Source organism: Henckelia pumila, chromosome 1 (assembly GCF_033568475.1).
Source record: "Henckelia pumila isolate YLH828 chromosome 1, ASM3356847v2, whole genome shotgun sequence".
Lineage (NCBI taxonomy): Eukaryota > Viridiplantae > Streptophyta > Magnoliopsida > Lamiales > Gesneriaceae > Henckelia > Henckelia pumila.
In genome coordinates this window covers 85,198,878-85,222,934 of record NC_133120.1, presented here as the reverse complement: position 1 = coordinate 85,222,934, position 24,057 = coordinate 85,198,878, and the positions used below count along the sequence as shown (strand labels likewise).

Genomic DNA, 24,057 nt, shown 5'->3' with positions numbered 1-24,057 from the left:
CGCTTCATGACCCGTCGCCTTGGTTTCCAGAGAGTTCTGTCGAATGTCTCTGGTCATATTTGGGTTTTTTTGGCGGACGATGTGATGGCGGAGTGTGTCCTTGATCACGCTCAGTTCCTCCATCTTCGCGTGTCGGCTCCTTTTTTGCCGACCCCTGTTTTTTGCTCTTTCGTGTATGCCAAGTGTGACTACATTTTACGGCGCGACTTGTGGGCTTCTTTGCTGCAGGTCAAGCCTGTTGATGGCCCCTGGCTTGTCGGGGGGATTTTAATGTCGTGAGGGATGCCTCCGAGTGTCTTGGCTCTTCTGGTGGGAGGCAGCTCCCCATGGACGAGTTTAATCATTTTGTTTTGGAGTCTGCGCTGGTTGACGCTGGCTTTGAGGGCTCTTCGTTCACTTGGACGAATAAGTCCATTTGGAAGCGTCTTGACAGAGTTCTTGTTTCTGTGGATTGGGGTGACCATTTCAACTCTATCAGGGTTGAACACCTCAGTCGCACGGTTTCGGATCATTGTCCTCTTTTGGTGTCTGCTCCTGTCTTTGCTCGGGGGCCGAGCTCGTTTCGATTCCAGAGCATGTGGACTCGGCACCCGGGGTTCCTTCAAACCGTCAGGCTGAACTGGAACATGCCCTGCTCTTTGCAAGGCATGCCCAGGCTCTTTGCCAAGCTGAAACGGTTGAAGGGCCACCTCAAGTAGTGGAACCGGGATGTTTTTGGGAACCTTTTTGGTAAGATCGCTGAGGCGGAGAGGTCGGTTAGACTGGCTGAGGCTGCCTGTGAAGCGAATTCCTCTCAGCATAGCTGGACCTCCTTGTCCAGATGCAATGAGGAGCTATCTAGAGTCACCGCTATGGAAGCGGATTTTTGGAAGCAGAAAGATGCTTGTAATTGGCTTGAGGACGGGGAGAGGAATACGAAGCTTTTCCACAACATGGTGAAAAAGAAGAATGTGGTTAATAAGATTTTTCGTATTTGGGAGGATGGTAATTGCATCACCTCTCCTGGTCTCATCAATCAGTCAGGGGCTGCCTATTTCGAGCGCCTTCTCACTGGAGATCCTTTTGTCCTGGATCTTCCGGATTTTTCTGGCTTCTTCTCGGAGATTTCGGAGGAGGAGAACCATAGTTTTGCCGCCGAACCTTCCTTGGAAGAGGTTCGTGCTGTCGTCTTTTCCATCCCTCGCGATAGTGTGGCGGGCCCCGATGGGTTTTCTTCGGGTTTTTTTTAGAGCTGCTGGGATTTTGTGCAGCATGATGTCATGGACGCTGTCCTTGATTTCTTTCGGGGCTCTCTTATGCCCCAGGGCTTCACTGCCACCACGATCACTTTGATCCCCAAAGTCGAGGGTGCGCAAGCTTGGACGGACTTCCGTCCCATCAGCTTGTGTAATGTTTCCAACAAGATTATCTCGAAGCTTTTATACTCTCGTCTGCGGTCGGTGGTGGGGAGACTCGTTTCTCAGAGTCAGAGTGGCTTTGTGCCGGGGCGGATGATTGCTGACAATATCCTTCTCGCGCATGAGCTCACTCATAGTCTTAATCTCCTTGCCCGTGGTGGTAATGTCATTCTGAAATTGGACATGGCTAAGGCCTATGATAGAGTCCAATGGTCTTTTCTTCTGGATGTCCTCCAAAGGTTTGGTTTTTCGGAGCAGGTTGTGAGAATGGTGAGGGCTTGCATTTCTTTTTGCAAGTTCTCGGTTAATGTCAATGGCACCCCTGCTGGTTTTTTTGCTTCCTCGAGGGGCTTGAGACAGGGTGACCCGTTATCTCCCCTCCTCTTTGTTCTTGGAGCGGAGTATCTGTCCCGTGGCTTGGACCGGTTGTTCCTCCAGCATGCTGATTTGAGGTATCGGTCTGGGTGTGATTTGCCGATTTCCCATTTGGCCTATGCTGACGATGTCATTATTTTTGCCAATGGGGGATCCCGTGGTCTTCAGCGTCTCAAAGATTTTCTGGCTCACTATGAAAATTGCTCGGGCCAGCTCGTTAATGTGGCCAAGAGTGCTATGATCTTTCCTCCGGGCTGGACCGCTCGTCGCCGCTCCCGTTTGCTGCAAATCACTGGATTTGAGGAGGGGCATCTGCCCTTGAAATACCTTGGAGCTCCGCTTTTCCGTGGGAACCGCAAGTGCTCTCTCTTTGAGCCTCTTCTGCAGTCGGTCCGAAAAAAGCTGGAGGGCTGGGAGTCCCGTTCCCTTGCTCCTGGGAGTAGGATGACGCTGATCCGCAGTGTGCTCCTTTCGATCCCGATCCATCTCTGCCAGGTGATCCAGCCTCCTTTAGCTGTTTTGGAGAAATTGGAGCGTATTTTCAATGTTTTTCTTTGGGGCTCCAGACCCTTAGAGAAGAAGTGGCACTGGGCCCACTGGTCTCGCGCCTATCTCCCTGTGAAAGAAGGAGGCCTGGGTTTTCGCAGGCTCAAGGACATTATTGACAGCTTTTCCATGAAGCTGTGGTTCAGATTCCGGCAGGGTTCCTCTCTCTGGGCGAGGTTCCTCTCGAGGAAGTATTGCCGGACTGTCAGCCCTATTTGTGCTCTTTCTCGTGGAGTCATTTCCCCCACTTGGAGGCGTTTGCTCCAGATTAGACCTCGTGCGGAGCCTGGTATCCGGTGGAGGATTGGTCTTGGGGATGTCTCTTTTTGGGATGATACTTGGCTGGGTGATGCCCCTTTGTCGAGCAGGTGTAATGTCAGAGGGGATCGGTGTGTGCGTGTTTTCAGCTTCCTTTTGGAGGGAGACTGGGATTTTGATCTCCTTTGCGCTGTCGTCGCTCCCTCGGTGGCGGAGGAGATCGTTCAGATTCCTGTTTTGGTGGATGAGCCGGATGCGACTATCTGGATCCACAGCACCGATGGTGCCTTTTCTGTGAGATCTGCTTGGGAGCAGGTCAGACCGAGAGGTTCGGTCTCGGATATCTTTAATCCCTGTTGGGGTCGCTGGATGAGGCCCACCATGTCCTTCTTTCTGTGGAGGTTTTGGCATCGGTGGTTGCCTGTGGATGAGGTGCTCCAGCAGCGGGGCTTCTCCCTTGTGTCCAAATGCCAGTGCTGTGAGATGTCGGAGACATTCACTCACATTTTCATCGACGGTCCCATCGCCCGCTCTGTGTGGCATTTCTTTGGGGCTATCTTTAGAGTTCGCATCCCTGCCACTGAGAACTTTAGTCTGTTTCTCAGTGCTTGGAAAAGGGGTCGCGAGTGGTCTCTGGGGGGTAATGTGAGGGAATTCATTCCTTTTGTCGTGCTTTGGTTCCTCTGGACTGCACGCAATGATACTAAGCACCGTCACTTACCCTACTCTGCGGAGAAGGTTAAGTTCCAAATTTTGTCTTATTTGAAACTTGCTCATTCCGCAACTGTTATCAAGCCCCGTCTTTGGCTGGGGGCTTTGCAGGCTGCGAGGAAGATGAGCATTTCGGTCGGCCTTCAACGGATTCACAAGACTGCGATCGTCCGTTGGTTGAGGCCTCCACCTGGGTCCTTCAAGCTCAATGTGGATGGGAGCTCGAGAGGTAACCCGGGTGAGTCGTCTGTGGGGGGGGGGGGTTGTCCGGGATTCTTCTAGTAGGGTCTTGGCATTTTTTAGTGAGTTCATTGGTTTGGGGTCCAATGTCCGTGCAGAACTCTGGGCGATTTGGAGGGGTATTCTTCTCTGTTCTGACCTTAGCCTTTTTCCCCTTTGGATTGAGACTGATTCCCAGATTGCCATTCAGATTCTTAGATCTCGGAGGTGCCGATGGGATTTGGACCATATTGTTTCGAGGACGCGTGTTTTGGTGCGGAATAGGCCGGTTCATTTCTCGCATATCTATCGGGAAGGGAATTCGGTTGCGGATGCGTTGGCGCGGCAGGCTCATGATCATAGGCAGTGTTTGTTGGAGATTGGTGTTCCTTTAATCACTCCCATCGCTGCGTTGGCCCGTTCTGACTCTTCCGGGCTTCCTTACCTTAGATCTAGGTTTTCTTAGAGCCTCACGCTCGCTTATAGCCGTTTCTCTTGGGCTTGCCTTTCTTTGCTTGCTCTCCTTTTTGGTTTAGGTCATCCTAGATTTAGATATATGTAGCTATTTATTTTTATTTGCAGGTACAGCTCTCCGGCCCTTTTTCGGAGGTTTTGGAGTTAGTCTGTTCCCCTGTCGCTTGCTTTGCTTCTTCAGGGTGATGGACCACCAGGCGTTCACTGTGCTTATCCTTGTCTGGTTCTTGCTGTTGTTTGGATGTTTTGTGGGCGGTCTCTCGTGCCCCTCGCTTTTTGGGCTTCCAGTCTTCTTGGGAGTTAGGTTATGGCTTGAGTTTCCTTCGCCATTTTCCTGTTCTTTTGCTCTGGGCCTGCTGGTTTGCGGTCGCTCCTCTTTTTCCTCGCGGCCTATGTATAGTGACTTCCCAGCTGACCATGACTTTTGGACATATTTCTTGCATTGCTTTGATCTGTTGTTCAGCTCTGGACGGTGCCAGCTCAGTGTCGGATTTGATTTTGCTGGCCTGGAGTTGTGGATCTCCTCTAGGTTTTACTGCACAGGTTGATTCCAGCCACTCTTCGTGCCTCAGTGTCCGTTTTTGATTTTGCTGGGCCGAGCTGTGGTTCTCTTCTAGCTTTTGCTGCCCAGGATGACTGCTGACGTTGACTTAGTTAGCTATCTTTGATATTATTTGTTTATACTTATTTCCTAGGGATGCTTTGGTTGTATATTTTTCGATACCCTAGTTGTTCTGATGTTCGTATTACCTTTGTATAGCCTTTTGGGGAGGTCTTGGCCTAGTCCCCCTCCTCCTTTAGGTTTCATTTGTATCGCTTTTTTATGTTTATATACAGGTAGGGGTCTGCCTAACCCCCCCGCTTCCGACGGTGTTTTTTGTTTAAAAAAAAAAATCCAATTCAACTACGTACGTGAATTGTTAGTTAATTTGTTCTTCAGAAGCTAAATGATGGATTTTTCGTACGAACAACTTTTCGGACAAATTAATACGTTGCATATAAAAATATTTTCAACGTAGTGTACTGACTAGTGTGTATGATTTGCAGACTGAAGACTACTACTTAGTTCTAGAGAGTTTTATTCCTTATTGATGGATACAAGTTTAGAAATAATTGAATTTAATTTTACGTGAATTAAGTTGGTGTCAAATTCTTTTAAGCCCATGTGTTTAGCGGATATGTCGATGCCACCCTGAGGGTAGCGTGTGAGTTTATTATTGGCCACTCATGTGGGACCCACACATGGGTCCCACAAAAGTGGCCAGTAAAAAACTGACACGATGCATCGAATTATCCGTGTTTAGCCTAAGGAGAATAGTACATCTTTTCTTGTGGAGCCCATGGCCCATTTAAGAAAATCTATAAATAGGAGACTTTGTTAGACTCCAGCAAATAAAAGGTACATTCTCATTCTCTCAATTTGTGCTCTAAAAAGCTCTCTAGCTACTTTTTGCGAGTATATATTTTGAAAAAGTCATTTATTTGAACGTCGAAGGATTTTTGTCAGATAACAAAATTTCGTGTAGCATCACGTATAATTATATATTTGTAGATACCAAGACCTATCAACCTTAAATTTTAGTGTTTGAATAGAAAGTAGATCCGCTTCACACGTATACTCATTCATGTCTTACATGTCAAATAGAGAGAACAAAAAAAAATACAAACTAGTAAATTGTTTTAAAAAGACGAGACATATTGTTAACTTATAATTAAATTATATTAATTATTGTTTGTTTATTATAATTTAAAGGTTTGAGTTATATTATATAACATAAACATTTTCCTTGCAATTAATTAACATTCCGTACAACTCCTATAATCTGCCGCGTGTGTGTGAAAAGGCTCGGTTTATGTTAGCAGACGATATATCAACGGTCCAGATCATCCGGAAGATCACATCATGTGATCTGGGTCGTTGCTACCCCACCCGGGCGCATAAACGGCTCCGTGTAAAAATTAATATCTCCATCGCCGGAGCAGTCTATACTACCCCACCTAGATGCTTGTAGAACATAAACCGTACCAATTTTATTCACTTCACCTCGAAAATATTGGGCTGTACTTGCAGATCATGCATCCAGGTGCATTGCACCTAATAAGGCCCTTCAAATATTTCCTATCATCTTGTTCAAAAAAAAAATGTATTTCCTATCATCTACTCTCGAAAAATATTTACTATCATCATCCATATAACAAATAAAAATGTTGTCTTATTTACGATCATAATTAGGCTCTGTGTTATATAAATTAATTCTTCAATATTTAGATTAAGAACAATTAATTAATCTTACAACCCAAATTAAAGTGTGGATGAATTAAATACATAGATTTTTTTAATTTCACTTGTTCGTGAAATCAAGTATATCGACTGCAGAAAATTGTATAAAACTGTTATGATTCTATTTCTAGTAACTGATTATTTTTTTGGGGTTCACATAAATTAAAACATAAAAACTGAATCATAACAGTTTCATAAAATTTGATCTATGCGGCAACTTTGGTGGTCTAGTAGCATAAATTTCTGACTTCGATCGAGTTCAAGATATCACTTAATATTATTTGAAAATTTGAAATAAATTAACCTAATTATCTAATTTCAAATGATAAGCTTAATTATCAACTAGCTACGGTGCACACGCGTTGCATGTATATTATAATATTTGAATTTTATGATGTGTTAGTAAGATATAACATAAATGGTATTCATAAATTTCTGAAAAATTATAAAAAAGATAAATGTTTGCATAATTTTATAAGAAATAAGAAAAATAAAGATAAATCATAATTGGAGTGATGGGTGAAGTCGAAAGTGGTGGAAGGAAGGAAATGAGTTTGTGGTCTTTTAGAGTTGGTTTTTTTAATGTTAAATTTCTATCATGTTCTTTTTATTTTCAAAAATATGACAAAACAAATAATGGTATTTTTGTCCACTCATATTTTGGACCAAATTCAGTTAATTTAATGGGTTTGTGCATTATAAAATGGTAAAAATATGGTATTAGTTATATTTAGGATCGACGAACAAAATATAATATAATAAGAGATTTTAAATCAACCGTGTTAATTTTTATGGGCTTAACTGAATTCATATCAAATAGGTGATTCATCATGAACAAAAAAGATGCAATTTGTGTTTTTTTTGGAAATAAATATTTTTATGCAAATTTTTTTTTTTGATTTGATGCAAAACTATTAGATATGTATAGTTTGGATACAAATATATTTAATCTGAAATGTCAATTAATCGACCCCTTCGAATACTCTAAATCACATAAATGCATCTATCAACTAATCAAATTAAGCAACGAGCTAGCTAAATAATAATAATCTTTCAGTTGCTTAATAGAGATACCATTAATGCATAAGCAGTACGAATGGATGGCAAGGCTGCGAGCACTACAAAGTTAAATCCCTTAAGATAAATTTTATCGATCTCACTATATATATAGAGGAATGCTCAGCTATTTAACTATGTTTTCCCACTTGGTTCGCGACCACTAAAACTCGGTAGTGGGTTTTAGTGGTTTTTGTTTTTTGTTTTTGCATCACTAAAACCCACTACCGGGTTTTAGTGGTCGCAGACCAAGTGGAGAAACTGAAAATTCTTCTATATATATATATATATATATATATTATATTATATATCCTCAAGAAAATAAAGAAAAATTAGAATGTGTGGGCTCATTAAAGTTGCATGCGTTGCTTACCAAGTCCAACGGAAGATGCATGCAACAAGTGAAACTAACTAGCTGATATGTTTCAAGGCGCAGCGTGGCCGCCGGCGAGGTCTTATATGACGATTAAGGGATCGGAACAACTCATGATATAGAAAATTAATAAAAATAAAATGTGATTTTTTGTCATCTGAAAACTTATATGATCTGGGTGAATATTCAGAGAGGGAGGGTTACAAAGGATCGGAGTATGCACCTGCATATGAAGATAAAGCTAAAATGGTGATTGAGATAGTGTCCGAAAACATTAGAATTAAGTCATTATTAGATTTTGGTTTTAAAAAAAAATCAGTTTATTTGTGTATTTCTTAAGTTCGGATTTTTGTTTTAGCTTATGCTTAGTTAATTTAAAAATATACCAAGTGGTCCCGGTCGTCCCTTCAATGAAGTTTCTTATTTCAACGGATATACACCCATGTGTGTGTATATATGTATATTGTACCAATATCAAAAGAAGATGATGAGCCTAGGGAGAGGGACTCATTAATTGTTACAGCTTGGAATTATACATAAATCAGGTAATCATATTATAAATTAATTTTGACAAATTTATTGTTTCATTAATAACACACGAGGGCATCATATTGCACCACTGCTCCTTTTTTTTTTTGGATACAAATACACCACTGGCACTGCTCCTTTTAATAGTTTGAATTTGAAATGAATTGAATTGAAATTTTGCATCAAAAAAAGAAAACATACTATAAAATAATATTAAATTATCCTAATTTACTCTACCACGACTCCATGAATCCGAGAAAAATTAATGTCGAAACTGAGAATAGTAGTACACTTGACAAATGCTACCGTATCAGCACATGAGTTGATGTTGCACTCCCACCTCAGCTCTTCACACTCAATTTTCCCCAAGAGAATCTCACTTTTTTCTTCACAGCCACTCTGGGTTTCCTCCAGGTAAATATAATCTCCCAATGGATATTTTGCTTTTATGGATGGATAGATTTACACACGCACTCCATATGTCCCGTCAGTGGATTTGTTCTTGAAAATTTTCTTTTGCATCAATTGATTACTTGTACCATGTTCACCGATGGTTTGCCAGTGATTTTGATTTGCTGAATTCGTAAATTATGGTAAAGTTCGAAACTTGTATTATTACGGGCTTCCCTTTTTATTTTATCTGAAAATTTGTGACTTTTGGGAATATAAGCTTATGTCGCTCAGAGTAAGAAAGATTGAATTTTGAATTGATGTGGGCGGTGAATTGCTTCTTACTTCAACATTCACGACGTTTTGTGACGAAGATTTGTTGCTTCGGATTTTTTATCACTTGAACAGAACTCGAGTAATAGAAGTGTATAAAGTTAAGGATAATAGATTTCAGATTTATATTTGTTTGGTTATGACAAACGAAGACTACATGAAGAGTACGCTAATCTTTTTTGTATGAGTACATTCTAAATTCCACGGCAAGAAAAACTGGTGTTTTTAACGTGGGCAGAGTAAAATGAAATGGGATAGTAGATGCTTAAGTCGAGTATAAACATTAGTTAAATCAAGTATAAACATTTTCTATATATGATGTAGTGTATGCCATAATATTTACTAAGTTATTATTGCACATGCCTATACACTAGTCAAGAGTTTTAGATATGTGGCCATTAACTTTGAAATCTGAGTAGTTTTTCAGTATCTGAATTGCGGAAACTGCTTATAATTTTGAAAGTTTGGGACATTATATCGGAATATTTGATTCATTATAAATAATTGTCGAGTCTATGTCTTACATTTGTTTGATTTGCTCCTTTTGATTGTCGTCCTACATCAGGAATTCAGGATCTACTGTATTTTCTTCATACTTGTTGCCGTTGCATCAGAAAAATATTAGTTCTCTAAAAAATTGCATTTTTTCCCTTCCTGCCTAGGTAGATGTTGACTAACATGAAATTGATATAATTTTACTTTTTAGAAACATCCCGCTTCTTGATTTCTATCCAATTACCGAATTTCATTTTTCTTACTTTTCCAGTAGAAGATTATCGGTTTTATCTGTTATGGACAATTCGAAATCCAACCCTGCCAAAGAAATGCCGGCAGGTTTTGATGCGACTATGCTGGAAGAATATGCTTCTACTTCTAAGTTACTCCAAGAATTCACTGATATTCCCACCATAGATAAAGCATGGACTTTTAAATCTGACGATGGTAATGCTGGTCAGTTTTATCAGAATTTACCACTTTAAACTTTATTCTAACTATTTCCTGTTGTTTGAACCTGTGCAGCTACTAATTGTTTACATAATTTTCTGCAGAAGATGGTTCTCATGCTATGTTTTCAATTAGCCAACCAAATACTTTGGCCAACAAGAGGAAGAAATCCATACTATCCAGTCACATTCTACAAAAAAACAGTAATTCTATTACTTTTCAATGGGCACCATTTCCTATCGAGGTTACCGGCGTCTCTGCTATGGTGCCCTCTCCGTCAGGTACAAAGCTTCTAATTATTCGAAACCCTGAGGATGGCTCTCCAACGCACTTTGAAATATGGGGCCCATCTGATGTGAAGGACGACTTCGTTGTTGCGCAATCTGTCCATGGTTCGGTATATACTGATGGATGGTAAATATTCTCTATATATCATAGATTACTACCCACATGATGTGCCCACAAGCTACAGGCTGAGCATTCTGCATAGAAAAGAATCGTTGCACAAAATGGGGGCAAAAAATTATAAGGAAAAGAAATGTACAGTGAGTTTATATAGTTATTCAAATTTTCTTACCTTGAAATCCCATGATATAAGAATAGAAGGACCAATCCTTGCGGAAGCTTAGTATTCATACGTGTGTGCGTGTGTGTGCGTGTATATATATATATTTCATAGTTTCTGACTTGGCATATGATCTTATTTTTTAATGATCATAAAGTTATATTGAAACCTGAAGGGTAACAATCAAGTTTGCAACTTCCCAAGTCCTCATTGATACTTTCTCAAGGAATTTACATCAAATTTCCGTGCATTTGATTTTTGCATGAAGTGACACCCACAAATTTCTGCGCATTTGATTTTTGCATGGCAGAAGTGACACACCATTAATTATGATAGTATGTGAGGATATGATTCTTTCAAGTTTTTTAAAATGAACCTGAATGAAAAATAACACATGAAATCACCAGTTCCTGCGCAATGACTACTCTTCTCCTCCATCTACATTTTATCGAGATTTTCTGATTATTTTTGTAGGTGCAATTTATGCATATCTTAGTGTCATTGACATCATTGTGCATCATTTTTCCGTCGTTGAGATGTTTTATGTTTTGTGGTGACAGGTTTGAGGGAATCTCATGGAACTCAGATGAAACTGCTGTAGCTTATGTTGCCGAAGAACCTAATCCCCCAAAACCCACGTTTAATAACTTTGGTTTCAAAACTGAGGGTACCACAGAGAAGGAATGCTGTAGCTGGAAGGGTCAAGGTGATTGGGCTGAGGATTGGGGAGAAACTTACTTCGGCAAAAGGCGGCCGACACTTTTTGTCATTGATATCAATAGGTACAAGTAGTTGTATGGGGCAAGTGTACCCATCCCACAATTGGGTAAAAAATATTTCAAAATTTGTGTTTATTTTTTTCTAAATTTCTAAGGTTTACCCCTCTAAAATTAGTAGATTGCCCCCTCATATAAATTTATAAAATACTGGTTCTTTCCATGGTTGTATATTACAACATAAAACCGGGATATGTTCAATATTCATGCATCATGTCCTAAAATGAACTTTGTGCAGTGGAGAAATACGTGCTGTTGAAGGAGTAGGAAACACATTGAGCGTAGGCCAAGTTGTATGGGCACCATCAACCGAAGGGCAGCAATATTTGGTATTTGTTGGGTGGCTTTCAAGTGATAGGAAACTTGGTATGAAATATTGCTACAATAGGCCTTGTTTCTTGTATGCAGTTGAAGCACCTTCTTTCAAATCAAAAGACAGCTTAACCAGGTATAGCAACCTACTAGTAAATATCTTATTTTGAGTCGCACACATTACTATTTCATTGGCAATCAGAAATATGACTCTCCTACCTGGTTTGCTCTTTGTATGATTTCTCTGTTTTCCTGAGTAGAAATTCCGCTGAAGATTTACTCATTGTCAATTTGACCCTCGGCATCAGTAGTGCATTCTTTCCTCGATTCAGGTATGCTTACATAGAATGGACGTTTTAAATAATTATACCCGTGGATATTCCAGTGGCTTATCTAGGATCAAGCATGCAGCGTATGTTATTGTTTTGTAAGAATTCTGTGATCATTCTACTACTAAACTCTCTTATAACAAATTTCTTAAACCAGCCCAGATGGGAAATGCCTCATTTTTTTGTCTGCAAAAAGTTCTGTGGACTCCGGGGCACATTCAGCCACAGATTCGCTTCATAAGATTGATTGGCCGTCTGATGGAAAGCTCGGATCCAATTTGAAAGTTGTAGATGTGGTATGCTATTTTTCTATTGGCTTTGACAAGTCAAAATAACTATAGAGGAGTTAACCAAATAACTAAGAATCTTGGATGTTGTTTTTGTAATGTTGGTTATGTTTCCAAAATTTCTAGAAGATGCATTCTTGAAATAAATTTATCAAAAGTTGAATCTGAGATTTGATGTATCTTCGGATATATTTTCAGGATGAGACAATTTTACTCTGAATGTTAGGTCATGTCATGTTATAATATTTTGTAATTATGTATTGGCAATTTATAATGTAGTAATTAGGTATGAAAAGGTAATGAAAAGCATTTTGAGAGAACTATAAAATTATGAGAATATGTTCGTTGGCATTTCCCGAAAATAAAAACATTCCATAAAAACATGTATATCCCCTCTCTTTGATATGGTATTAGTTGATTATATCTTGATGTGGCGTTTCTGGTGCTAATGAGTAGCCTGCAGTTAATGTTATACAACAGAGAACAATAGTCACAGAAAAGGTTGAGTAGTATGTGTATTTTATCCTTTTCAAACATGTCTTGGGTCATATCTTTTGTGGTTTATTTAGGTTCCTGTTGTGATGTGTCCTGAAGATGGCTGCTTTCCTGGGCTTTATGGTGCTAAGTTTCTCAGTGACCCATGGCTTTCTGATGGACATACCATCATTTTATCTTCTGTATGGTGCAGTGTTCAAGCAATACTTTCAGTGAATATATCAAGGTAACTTGGAACTATGCTAATCATTTTCAAACTCTTGTGTTTATAACTAACGGTTCCCTTATGATTATCAGCGGAAGAGTGTCACGGATCAGTCCAAATAGTTCAAACTTTTCTTGGGATGTCCTTGCTCTAGATGGAGACAATATTATTGCCAGTACGTGCGAATGTGTTTTAATGTGACATGAAGGGCTGTCTGTTTGAGTTTGTACCACAAACTAAATGATTATTTTTGTTTTGTCTTGAAAAGTTTGCAGTAGCGTAATTGATGTTCCTCAAATCAAGTATGGCAGTCTCATTAACAAGACACCTACAGATGCTCAATGGAATTGGCTTGAAGTTTTTGGCCCCATAACCAAATGCTATGAAAATGTATCTTTAAATTTTCTAAGCTCCAAATCTTTCTAGTTTCTGCATACTTTTTATGTAAAACTCTTAACCATTTTCTTGTAATTTGGTGCAGGTTAAGTCTTTAATGTCTTCCCCTCAGATTAGTACGTTGAAGATTCCAGTCAGGAACTCGCCTGAGAACTTGACAGGAGGTAGTTTAAGCAATTATCTCATATTAAACAGTATTGTGAAAACAAAATATTATACCTTATCGCTAACTTGTCATATGCTCTAGGTGCAAGCAAACCATTTGAAGCTATCTTTGTATCTTCCAAATCCAAGATGCCTAATGGGCAAGAACCAATGATAGTGATCCTTCATGGTGGTCCTCACTCCGTCTCATTGTCTAGCTTCTCAAAGTCCTTGGCTTTCCTCAGTTCACTGGGTTACAGTTTGTTGATTGTGAATTATAGGTACTCTCAGTTATTTTTGAATGTACTTTTGATGTCCAACTATTATTTTAGTATTCTAGTAAGATAATGAGGTGAAAGTAAAAGCACATCTTGATTTGAATCTGTCGATTCCAGAGGTTCATTGGGATTTGGTGAAGAAGCGTTGCAGTCTCTTCCAGGGAATGTGGGGTCTCAGGTGATTGTTATTAGACCAATCGTTCATTTTCGTGCAATTAATGAAATTCGAGGTGTGTAGGAATCTAATCTGCCTTCTTGATACGTGTGCAGGATGTCAATGATGTACTCACTGCTATAGACTATGTTATCGATAAGGGGCTTGCGGACCCATCTAAAATAGCAGTTCTTGGTGGTTCACATGGTGGATTTTTGACAACACACTTGATTGGTCAGGTCGAAATGTGGAAATTTTTACACTTCTATCTTCAGATATGATAGCTTTGTGAGTTATAAATACTTGAAGTGAAACCATTGAGGGTACATTTTGAAAGAGACTGTATTTTAGGAAATGAAACCTAGTTTGAGGATGTCCCAAAAATGAACAGAGAACATTTCAATCACCAAGTCATCTTGTCGTGTAGCTTTTGCTCAAAATTTTGTTGTATTTCTTTCAGGCACCGGACAGATTTGTTGCAGCAGCTGCCAGGAACCCTGTATGCAACCTTGCCTTGATGGTCGGCACATCAGATATTCCGGATTGGTGTTTCTTCGAGGCATATGGAAGTGAGGGAAAAGCTCTCTTTACAGAATCCCCTTCATCAGAACACCTTGCTTTCTTTCACAGCAAGTCTCCAATTTCTCACATATCCAAGGTCCAATTTTTTTTGCTATTGCAGATGCTATTCTATTGCAAAGAAATCGACTACATACCAACTATTACTTTTTTGTTCTAATTTACAGGTCAAAACTCCTACACTGTTCCTTCTTGGCGCTAAGGACCTTCGTGTGCCGGTTTCTAACGGATTACAAGTAAGATTTAATATTATCATTAGACCTTGAATTTACTGGTTATGACTGTATTTTAGACCAGGGTACAAGCAAGCCAAGCAGTTTATGGGTAGCTCGTTAGGAATTCAGCTAAAATTCGACTTGGCTCGAGCTACTTCGATACCCCACCTGTATACTGAACAGAAGAGATGATTCTATTTTAATCCTAGAATGCAAAAAAGTTTGCCTCGAGCTTTAATAACACGACACCGCTCCTTGTTGAGTTCGAGTATAGCAAGTCAATATACGAAGAAGAGCTTGTCTGTCCTTGAGTTTATCTGTAGCATAGCACGAGCTGGACTCAATTCTCATATTTGATGCACCCTTAACCGATGCCATATGTAATGAAACAGATGGAATTCCATCATTAGAATTTTCCCCGACTAACACAGGAAATTTTTATATAGATAGGCAATATACGGTTGGGGTGGCGTTTAATTTCAGTTTTTTTTTTGTCACGTACGCAGTATGCACGAGCATTGAAGGAGAAAGGAGTGGAAACTAAGGTGATTGTGTTTCCTGAAGATGTGCATGGCATTGAACGGTAACGGCTTTGTTCCCGATTACGATGAGCCATGAATTTTGTTGAGTCGGCCTGGTTTGTAGTCTGATATGTGTTTTCTTGCAGACCGCAGTCCGATTTCGAGAGCTTCCTCAATATTGGAGTCTGGTTCAAGAAGTACTGCAGATAGCATAAAATTAATTCTTCAACTTCTGGAACCAATTATTTTCTTGATGATTTTCATTTTACACATACACAAACATTAAAGATGCTAGGTAAGAGGCTACTGTCGCCGAACCCTTCATATTCCTACGCTTAATTCGACTTGGTGGAATTAGATTTTTTTTTTTTTTCAATTATATGTTCTACGTGTGATGCTTATAATTATCATCTGTGATATAGAATAACATTTAAAGATTTAATTTAATTTATTTTTTAAAAAAATATTAAATTTAATTTGGTAGAAAGTAAACTTTTTTAGCTTCTTACTTAACAACTATAATTTCAAGTGCTGTATACATCGCCAATAACAATTAACAAGTCATTGTTTCATGAATCGACTGTGTGAAAGAAAAGTTAATTCGAGTTATTTATTGTATTCAATTAAATATGAAAACATATAATTTAAAGTTTGAAAATTAATTAAAAACTATGGCACTTTCAAGACGTTCTTGTCCACCGTCATTACTAGAAAAAAGGTAAAATAAAAAAAAAGTTCCTATTTATAGGAACAATATCAACAATATATAAATAAATGATCGTGGATAACATTCTAGCTAGCAATACAATTCTTTTATAATGAATTTACTCAGGCGTGCTAACAAGCCAAAAAACTTTCGAATTTGACTTAAAATCAGTTTTGTATGTTTTTTAAATTCAGATGTTTGCTTAATTTAATTGCATTCCAAAGGTTCATGAGAGATCAATTCTGTTTCTGCAAAAATTATTATTATTATTTTTTTGTAAAAAGTTTGTATTAGAACTACTTGCCACTTACTCATTTTTATTTTAACTTTTCATTTTGTTTTCAAATATTAATTTATAAATTTAATCACAGATTCAATTGAGAAATGAGAGTTATCATACTGATATGTACCTCATGATATGGGGTGACTCGATGTCATTTATTTTCTTAACCAAGCTTCAAAGTATGAATATTCATTAATCATCAACGTTTAAAACCACGAACTATTCATTTCTAAAATTTATTTAAAGCTTTCTCAAAAATAAAAATAAAAATAATTTTCGTACTGCGGTGGTTATTTTGCTCTAAATTTCGGTCCCTTGACGTGTTAGACCAACATGGAAAACTTCCAAGAAAAAACAGAGTGAGAAATCACCATTACAATTCTATTTAATGTCGATCGTGTTTCCACCTAGAAAATGAAGAGAAAAGATGACTTAAAAGTACAGGTCTCCTTGACTCCGACAAGTCAATAGCGTGAACGTTGCTTTATTTGTAGACTTATATTATATATGTGGCTTCTGCTGATCACAGGCGCTGCATATTTTTCTACGTTTCAAATTCCTGAAAAAGGGTAACCTTCTCTCCCATTCTTGAGTAATTTTAACTGAATTATTCATGTTTTATACTCTATCTTTTGACAGCTTTGAAGCAGCATAAGTTATCCTGGTACGGTTACTTTATCTACACTTCTCGAGTACTTTTTTATGGAATTATTTTTGTGTACTTTTAGTTTCTTGGTAGATTCGACGAGCCGAGAATAATACATTGAATTAGATGAATGTAGTGTCTTTTCATTGTCTTGAGTTTGATCTTTGGACATAACTCGGATAAAAGTTGAGTGTGAAAATAATTAATTACATCCTTTAAACTACGCTCACGGCTCATTTGATCACAAGTTCGTACAGAATTTGCACGCAGAACACTTTTGCAACCTCTAAAAATAAATAAGTGATTATGAAGATTGCAAACACTACCCAATGGAAGTTCTTCTTTCTTGTTTTTTCTTTTTTCTTTTGGGATTTTTGAAGCTCCAAATTCCCCCATAATGATTCGGCTCTTGGTTTATATGATTATATCACTTAAGGTTTGTTTGGTGACTTTTGTGCGACCGTTTATTTTTACTTCCTGTTAGCTTATTCGATTTTTTTTACATGATAAGGCTCGAGTTTGATGGGATATTTTCTTTTAGATTTGAGGTGAAAGAATCTAAATTAAGCCATTTTTTATGCCTCTAGCTTTGTGGAATCAATGTAATTTAACATTCTTCATAAGTAGGAAGTATATATTTCAAAGACAATTGTATCATTACAGACATTACAGCACATCCCCTCTTGTTTTATTGGAAAAAAGCTGTAGTATGATCCTATTTGTTGAACAGAATAATCACAACAGTGATGGCGGAGCTAGTACCAATTGGAACAATTATAGCAGTTGTTTCCAGCCAGATCATTAAAACAGCTCAGGCTGCCAAGGATGTCGTTTTTGAAAATAAAAGTTTCAAGGTTTTAGCCAAACATCTTTTTGACATCGATCCCGTGTTGAAGGAACTTCAGTTGAAGCAGCTTAGTGACTCGCCTGCCACGAGGCAAGCTTTGGATTGCCTGGAAACGGATGTCAAGAAAGCAAATAACTTGGTAGAAAAGTACAAGAACCGGGCACGTTTCTACTTGCTGGTGAAGTGTAGGCACATTGTTAAGGAAGTACAGGATGTTACGAGAGAGATAGGAAAGTCTTTGACTGCTCTCTCTCTCGCAAATATTGAGGTATTATCAGGAATCTCGGACCAGGTGAATAGGTTACAGAACGAAATGCAACGAGCAGAATTTGAGGCGTCTAAGTCTCAGCTTCAAATAATTGATAAGCTAAACCAAGGTCTTTCAGATCATGTACTTGATAAAGAATTTGCAAATGATATGTTGACGGAAATTGCTCTTGCTGTTGGTGTGCCAGTCGAGCCCACTGAAATTAGCAGGGAATTAGCTAGCTTCAAAAGGGAAAAAGAGGAAGCCGAAAATCGGAAAGAAATGGCTGAAGTTTTGTTCTTAGAACAGGTAATTGAACTGCTATCGAGGGCAGATGCTGCCAAAGATTATGAACAAGTAAGGGAGCAATATTTCCAAAGAGTTAAAGTTATTGACCGGTACAATTCTCGAGAAGAATATATTCAACCCTTTAAACCGTTCTTTTGTTGCATAACCGGAGATTTGATGGTTGATCCGGTTAGCCTCTGCACGGGTACAACCTGTGAAAGAGCAGCCCTTGATTCTTGGTTTGAAGATGGGAATAAAACAGATCCAGAAACAGGTGAAATTCTTCAAGATTTTTCATACAGAGCAAACATCCAACTAGGGCAATCGATCCAGGAGTGGAGGGAACTGAACTATTGTGTCAAGATTAGGCGTTGCAAGGAAAACTTGATATCGGAGGTCATTTCATCTGTTGAACAAGCGGTTCTCCAAATAAGAGAGCTCATTAGAGAGAACCGTATCAATAAAGATTGGATTTCTATTTCAGGATTAACTGTTATCGCTGTTGCTATGCTTGGTAGCACGGTTGATGGAGAGGTAAAGAAGGAATTATTAGTAACCTTGAAGGACATTGTAGAAGGTCATGCTATGAACAAGGTTTGTATTTTACACATTAAACACAACCATTCAGAACTATTCATTTTCTTGATAAAATTTCTGCCTTTTATCTTATAGGTTATCTTCATTGAGAATCAGGGAATTGAGAAACTAGTTCCATGCTTAAGCTTGGATTCAGAAATATCAAAGCCTGCAGTTGAGTTGCTATACGAGGTTTTGCTTGACAGGTCGGGCTGGAATATGTCGTACTGCAGGATGCTTTCTAACAATTGCGACGTGATCCATCTTCTTGTTTCCCTTCTGAAAAATCCAATTGATGAAATAACTAAAACAGTTGAAGAAATTTTAGTTAAGCTTTGTGATGCAGATGAGAATGTTATTCAAGCTGCTAAAGTGAATTGGTTTAGACCTCTGGTAGATAAAGTTGTCCAAGGTATGTCATCAAAAATTTATTTCTCTCTAATAAATCATACAAGGGTCTTTAGCATTTAGAATCTCATATTTTATTGTTTAAACATTTTTAGGATCAGCTTCTGTAAGGACATCAATGTTGAAAGAGCTTGTCATCCTGGAACTTGATGAAGAGAAAATAAGGCTACTTGGTGAGGAGGGGATTGTTCCACCGCTGCTCGAAATGGCATCTGGAAATTTGGAGTCAAAAGATTTGTCTCTACGAATACTTGTCAAGTTGTCGACTTTCCATCAAAACAAAAGGCTTATTGCTTATTCCGGTGGAGTTTGTCTGATCTTGAATCTGTTATTTTCGTCCCACACTCACATTGTCATTATAGATAAATGTGCTGAAATTCTTGCTAATCTCTCTTCAAATGGCGATGGAACTAAATTCTTGATTGATGAAACGGGAACTCAACTTGAGTTGGAAGATGTGACAGCCAGATTACTTGCTTTTCAACAGAATCTTAATTCATGGGATGTTGTTCGAAGGCCTGCATTGCATGCTCTTTTAGGGATCTGTCAGTCAGAGGCAGGACTTGTGAAATCTGCCGTTCTTTCTTCAAGTGCCGTTTCCGTAGTCCTCTCACTTCTCGATGACTCGAACCAAGAAATACGAGAACTGGCAATCAACCTTCTGTTTCTTTTCTCTCATCACGAACCGCAGGGAGTTGTAGAGTATCTCCTCAAGCCAAGAAGATTGGAAGCTTTAGTGGGATTTCTTGAAAATTCTGAAAAAGCTGATGTACAAATGGCTGCAGCTGGTTTACTAGCGAACCTTCCGAAATCAGAAACTTCACTAACAGAAAAGTTGATTGAACTAGGCGGGCTTAATGCGATTATAAACATTTTGAAATCGGGGACGATTCAAGCGACAGAGAATGCTTTGAGTGCTCTTTTCAGATTCACAGATCCGACAAACCTCAAGTCTCAACGTATAGTAGTCGAACTAAGCGCATATCCTCTGCTCACTGGCCTTCTTAAGGCTGATTCATTGACAGCCAGAGCCAGAGCTGCAGCTTTATTGGGTGATCTTTCTATGAGAAGTCCAGAACTAACAGACAAATCCAAGAAACACAGATTCTGTTGCATTCCTAGAACCGGTTTTTCAGTTTGTCCTGCACATGGAGGCATTTGCAGTGTGGAGACTACGTTTTGTCTGTTAAAAACCGATTCTCTGCCTGATCTTGTTAGCTTGGTGCAAGATAAAGTTCATGCTACAGCTTATGAAGCAATTCAGACACTCTCAACTTTAGTTCAAGAAGAGTCTCCAAATAGAGGTGCGAAAGTTCTTCACGAAAACGGCGCGATTGGACCAGTAATAGAAGTTTTGAGCTGGGGATCAGAGTCACTAAAAGGAGAGGCATTGGCCCTTTTGGAGAAAGTTTTTGTGTCGAGGGATATGGCTGACTTTTACGGACCGGTAGCTAAATCGCCTCTTCTGTGCCTCACCGGCCGGAGGATTTACGAGGATGGTCATCTTCAAAAGAAAGCTGCTAGAATCCTACTTCTTATTGAACGGTATTCTAAAGCATCCGCAGCTCTTCTTGTTGGTTTAAACGATTCATCGATGATATAGTTGTGTTGTGGCTTCTTTGTGTCAAAAGGATAGTGTCCTTGGCCTTATTATTTTTAAAATATATTATTACATTATGAAACCAAACAAAAATATAAGATTAATTGAATTGGAAGGTACTGATATATAATATGATCATTATAAAAAAAATCATTATAAAAGATTAATTGAATTGGAAGGTACTGCTACAAAAAAAAATATGATCATTATAAAAAAAAATCAATCTATAAATAAAATGTGTGATATCAACTTTTGTAAATTTTTTTTTACACAACGCATTCTTATTTTCTAAATTTAGATTCCTAAATTTTTTATGTCAAAAATATATTGTGTAATATATGTTCATTTAAGTGAATTATTTTTTATATATAAAATATTGATTTAATTGTAGATGGATATAAATCGGTGCAAAAAAGACTTGCTCTCAGTTTAAATCCTCACGATACATTACACAACAACTAATTAAATATATTGTATTTTCATTAATTTAATATTCAATAAAATTAAAACTTTTCAATAAAATATTACAACAACATTATTTCAATGCAATTTTTAAAAATCAAGTTAAATATGTTATTTCGTATTCTCCTGTATAACCGTTTACAATACGATGGTAATCAAAATAATCTTTCATGGAATTGTTTTCGAAAACATTCACATCTTTGTTTATTAATTAATATATTGATTTATTATTATTATTATTATTATTATTATTATTATTATTATTATTATTATTATTATTATTATTATTATTATTATTATTATTATTATTATTATTATATTGAAGCATGGAATGAAAGGAAGAGAAAACCCAAATGAAGCACATAAAGGGAAATATCAGCTGCAGCTTCTTCCTTCTCATAAACCATTCGTCAAATCAAAATCTTTAATCTTTTTCCAGAAAAAAGGTCCAATTTTCCTGTCTTTCCACGATCTATTTTAATATATCCCATATCAAGAATATGTTCTTAAGTTCCTCGATCTTGGAGATCTTAACACTGTTAAATTTGGTACATACAGGGGGGGATCTATGGGGGCACTCATGTCCAAATTCTGGTTCATGATGTTTCCGGCGAAGGAGTATAAGATCGTGGTGGTGGGTTTGGACAACGCCGGCAAAACGACGACGCTCTACAAGCTTCATTTGGGGGAGGTGGTCACCACCCACCCAACTGTTGGGAGCAATGTTGAGGAGGTTGTGTACAAGAATATCCGTTTCGAGGTATTTCACTCTAATTTCAATTCTATTTCTGGGGGAAAAAACGGATTTCTTGACTATAAATTTGAGATAATCAACGGTTTGATCAATTCGCAATTTTGTGGCTTTATCGAAATATTGAAAATTTCAAGTGCTTCTCGAGATGAATATGATGGAAAACCAGCTGGGGAATCAGTATTATTTGTGCGTTTCTTGATCTTGAAATTGTTGATGATTCCTGTGTGCAGCGATATTAAGGATTTAGCTGGGCTGTTGTATTTTGGGACGGGGATTTTTATTTTTGGAAATTAAACATAAAACCTGATTATTATTATTTTTTTTTTTCAATTGGGAGTTCCGTGTTTGGAAGTTGAGTCCACCTCTCGTTCATCTCGGATCTGTTACCTACAGTAAGAACTCACCTTTAGGTAGCCATACTTTTGTGAAAAGGTTTATTCTCTCAGTAAAAAAGTATTAGAGGTTGTAGAATCTTATGTACAGATCAAAGGAAAAGCAAGAAGCCATGTCCATGCGAAGAACAAGAATCACGATTCATGAGGAATATAAAGAATTGATAATGGAATAGAGAATAAAGATAGAGAAACTGTTATTGTATTCTATTGCAATTGTTGATATACGGTTGAAATCTATGTTTAAACAACATTCAGTTTATATTCGTTGTGCTAGCCATTCATCAATAACTGACAAACTATCCAACTGCTAAAGGCATGCCATAAATCCATACTTTAGTCTGCTGTATTGTTCGATGAATATACCAGTAAGAATGGTCTTATTAATATCTGATGTTTTCATTATCTTTAAGAAACTTGAATATACATGTTCTGTGAAGTTTGTTGAAATTGGAGGTTTTGGTCTTCAAGTTTGATTATGTTTGTCCCAAACATGAATATAGATTCTGAGGAACTGCTTAAAGAAGAATGAGAATCTTGCTTCAAAAAACAAGAAAAGAGAAGAAAAGAAAATGAGGGAAGTGATTAGGTTCTGTGTGACGTGAGTCCAGTTTTGTCTGATTTAAGTTAATGAACACGTGATTGTGTGCTATTGGACTTTAGCTTCATAAATGAGGAATGGCGGAAGAGATCATGTAGTTAGCTTATGAAGCATGGTACGATGTTGTCTAAATACTTTGAGTAACATGCATTGCTTCTTCGGCACTTAACATGTTGATATATAGATGAGTTTGAATATAGAAACACTTGATCTTAAAGAACAATTCAAGTTTTTTTGTTGTTGTTGTTTTTTTATTTTTTATTTTTTATTTTCCCAAAAACTTGCAGTTGGATCCAACTGCCAGTTGGTTCCAGCACCAGTTCATTCAGAGCTTGAGTTTGTTTTAACTACATTCCTGACTGCCACTAAATTGTTCTCAAAATTGCAGATATGAACTGTGTGGACTGTTCAAACTATGCATCCTGACTATTCATAGAACTTTGAGTAATACTTCTGCTTTTCAATAATCAGGTATGGGATCTTGGTGGGCAAGACCGACTCAGGACATCATGGGCGACTTACTACCGTGGGACTCATGCTGTTATTGTGGTAATAGACAGCACAGACAGAGCTAGGATTTCTATCGTGAAGGATGAATTATTTGGACTCCTTCCACACGAAGATCTACAAAATGCTGTTGTTCTCATATTTGCAAACAAGCAGGATATCAAGGATTGCATGACACCTGCTGAAATAACCGATGCTCTGTCTCTTCACAGTATCAAGAACCATGATTGGCATATTCAAGCTAGCTGTGCTCTTACCGGTGAAGGTTTATACGATGGGTTGGGATGGATAGCGCAGAAAGTAACTGGGAAAGCAACTAGCTGAAAATCTGGAATCATATGCCCAAATATTGGGAACATTTGTAATTTGATGAGTCTGTCATAACTGGATTCTTAGAGTACTCTTATACAGTATATGGTGTTTTTCAATGAAAGCCTATCTTTTGTGGCATTGTTTTGCCTATGTTTGCTGGCAATATAATTTGGTTCCACGAGCATAATTTATTTTTCGAACAGCCATGACCAGTTTTCGAGTAATCTGAAGATTACATTTTCTGAAGAAAAGTTTAGTTCGAAGGTTAAATTTATGTTTTACTTTT

The 24,057-nt window shown here is 38.0% G+C and overlaps 4 protein-coding genes across 15 annotated transcripts; all 4 read left to right on the top strand.

Moving 5' to 3' along the window:
* Positions 1-851: 851 nt before the first annotated feature.
* Positions 852-4,528, top strand: LOC140867082 (uncharacterized). The gene is made up of 4 exons (XM_073272163.1): positions 852-1,154; positions 1,251-3,516; positions 3,626-3,925; positions 4,089-4,528. The coding sequence occupies exons 1-4, from the start codon at positions 852-854 to the stop codon at positions 4,526-4,528; spliced, it is 3,309 nt and encodes a 1,102-aa protein (XP_073128264.1).
* Positions 4,529-8,385: 3,857 nt separating this feature from the next.
* On the top strand, positions 8,386-15,557 carry LOC140882204 (acylamino-acid-releasing enzyme 1). Of its 9 annotated transcripts, none has more exons than XM_073288065.1 (18): positions 8,386-8,632; positions 9,711-9,892; positions 9,991-10,300; positions 11,012-11,233; positions 11,466-11,675; positions 11,797-11,871; positions 12,026-12,164; positions 12,725-12,876; positions 12,948-13,030; positions 13,124-13,245; positions 13,337-13,415; positions 13,499-13,676; positions 13,791-13,851; positions 13,944-14,066; positions 14,288-14,485; positions 14,574-14,642; positions 15,128-15,204; positions 15,289-15,557. In XM_073288065.1, exons 1-18 carry the CDS (start codon positions 8,484-8,486, stop codon positions 15,350-15,352), a joined length of 2,493 nt encoding a protein of 830 aa, XP_073144166.1. In that variant the 5' UTR covers positions 8,386-8,483; the 3' UTR covers positions 15,353-15,557. The 9 variants fall into 9 exon arrangements, with proteins under 9 accessions (XP_073144166.1, XP_073144158.1, XP_073144190.1 ...); XM_073288057.1 differs by having other exon boundaries at positions 9,708-9,892; positions 9,994-10,300; positions 15,289-15,556; XM_073288089.1 differs by having other exon boundaries at positions 8,387-8,632; positions 9,708-9,883; positions 9,994-10,300; positions 15,289-15,556.
* A 931-nt stretch (positions 15,558-16,488) lies between these two features.
* LOC140879313 (U-box domain-containing protein 44-like) lies at positions 16,489-20,861 on the top strand. 4 transcript variants are annotated; one of them, XM_073283007.1, is made up of 5 exons: positions 16,497-16,700; positions 16,771-16,795; positions 17,508-18,753; positions 18,832-19,147; positions 19,239-20,860. In XM_073283007.1, the coding sequence occupies exons 3-5, from the start codon at positions 17,524-17,526 to the stop codon at positions 20,744-20,746; spliced, it is 3,054 nt and encodes a 1,017-aa protein (XP_073139108.1). In that variant the 5' UTR covers positions 16,497-16,700; positions 16,771-16,795; positions 17,508-17,523; the 3' UTR covers positions 20,747-20,860. The 4 variants fall into 4 exon arrangements, with proteins under 4 accessions (XP_073139092.1, XP_073139108.1, XP_073139097.1 ...); XM_073283001.1 differs by lacking the exon at positions 16,771-16,795 and having other exon boundaries at positions 16,521-16,569; positions 16,661-16,700; XM_073282991.1 differs by lacking the exon at positions 16,771-16,795 and having other exon boundaries at positions 16,489-16,700; positions 19,239-20,861.
* A 685-nt stretch (positions 20,862-21,546) lies between these two features.
* Positions 21,547-23,942, top strand: LOC140874732 (uncharacterized). The gene is made up of 3 exons (XM_073278100.1): positions 21,547-21,651; positions 21,764-21,965; positions 23,424-23,942. Exons 2-3 carry the CDS (start codon positions 21,774-21,776, stop codon positions 23,781-23,783), a joined length of 552 nt encoding a protein of 183 aa, XP_073134201.1. The 5' UTR covers positions 21,547-21,651; positions 21,764-21,773; the 3' UTR covers positions 23,784-23,942.
* The last annotated feature ends 115 nt before the right edge of the window (positions 23,943-24,057 follow it).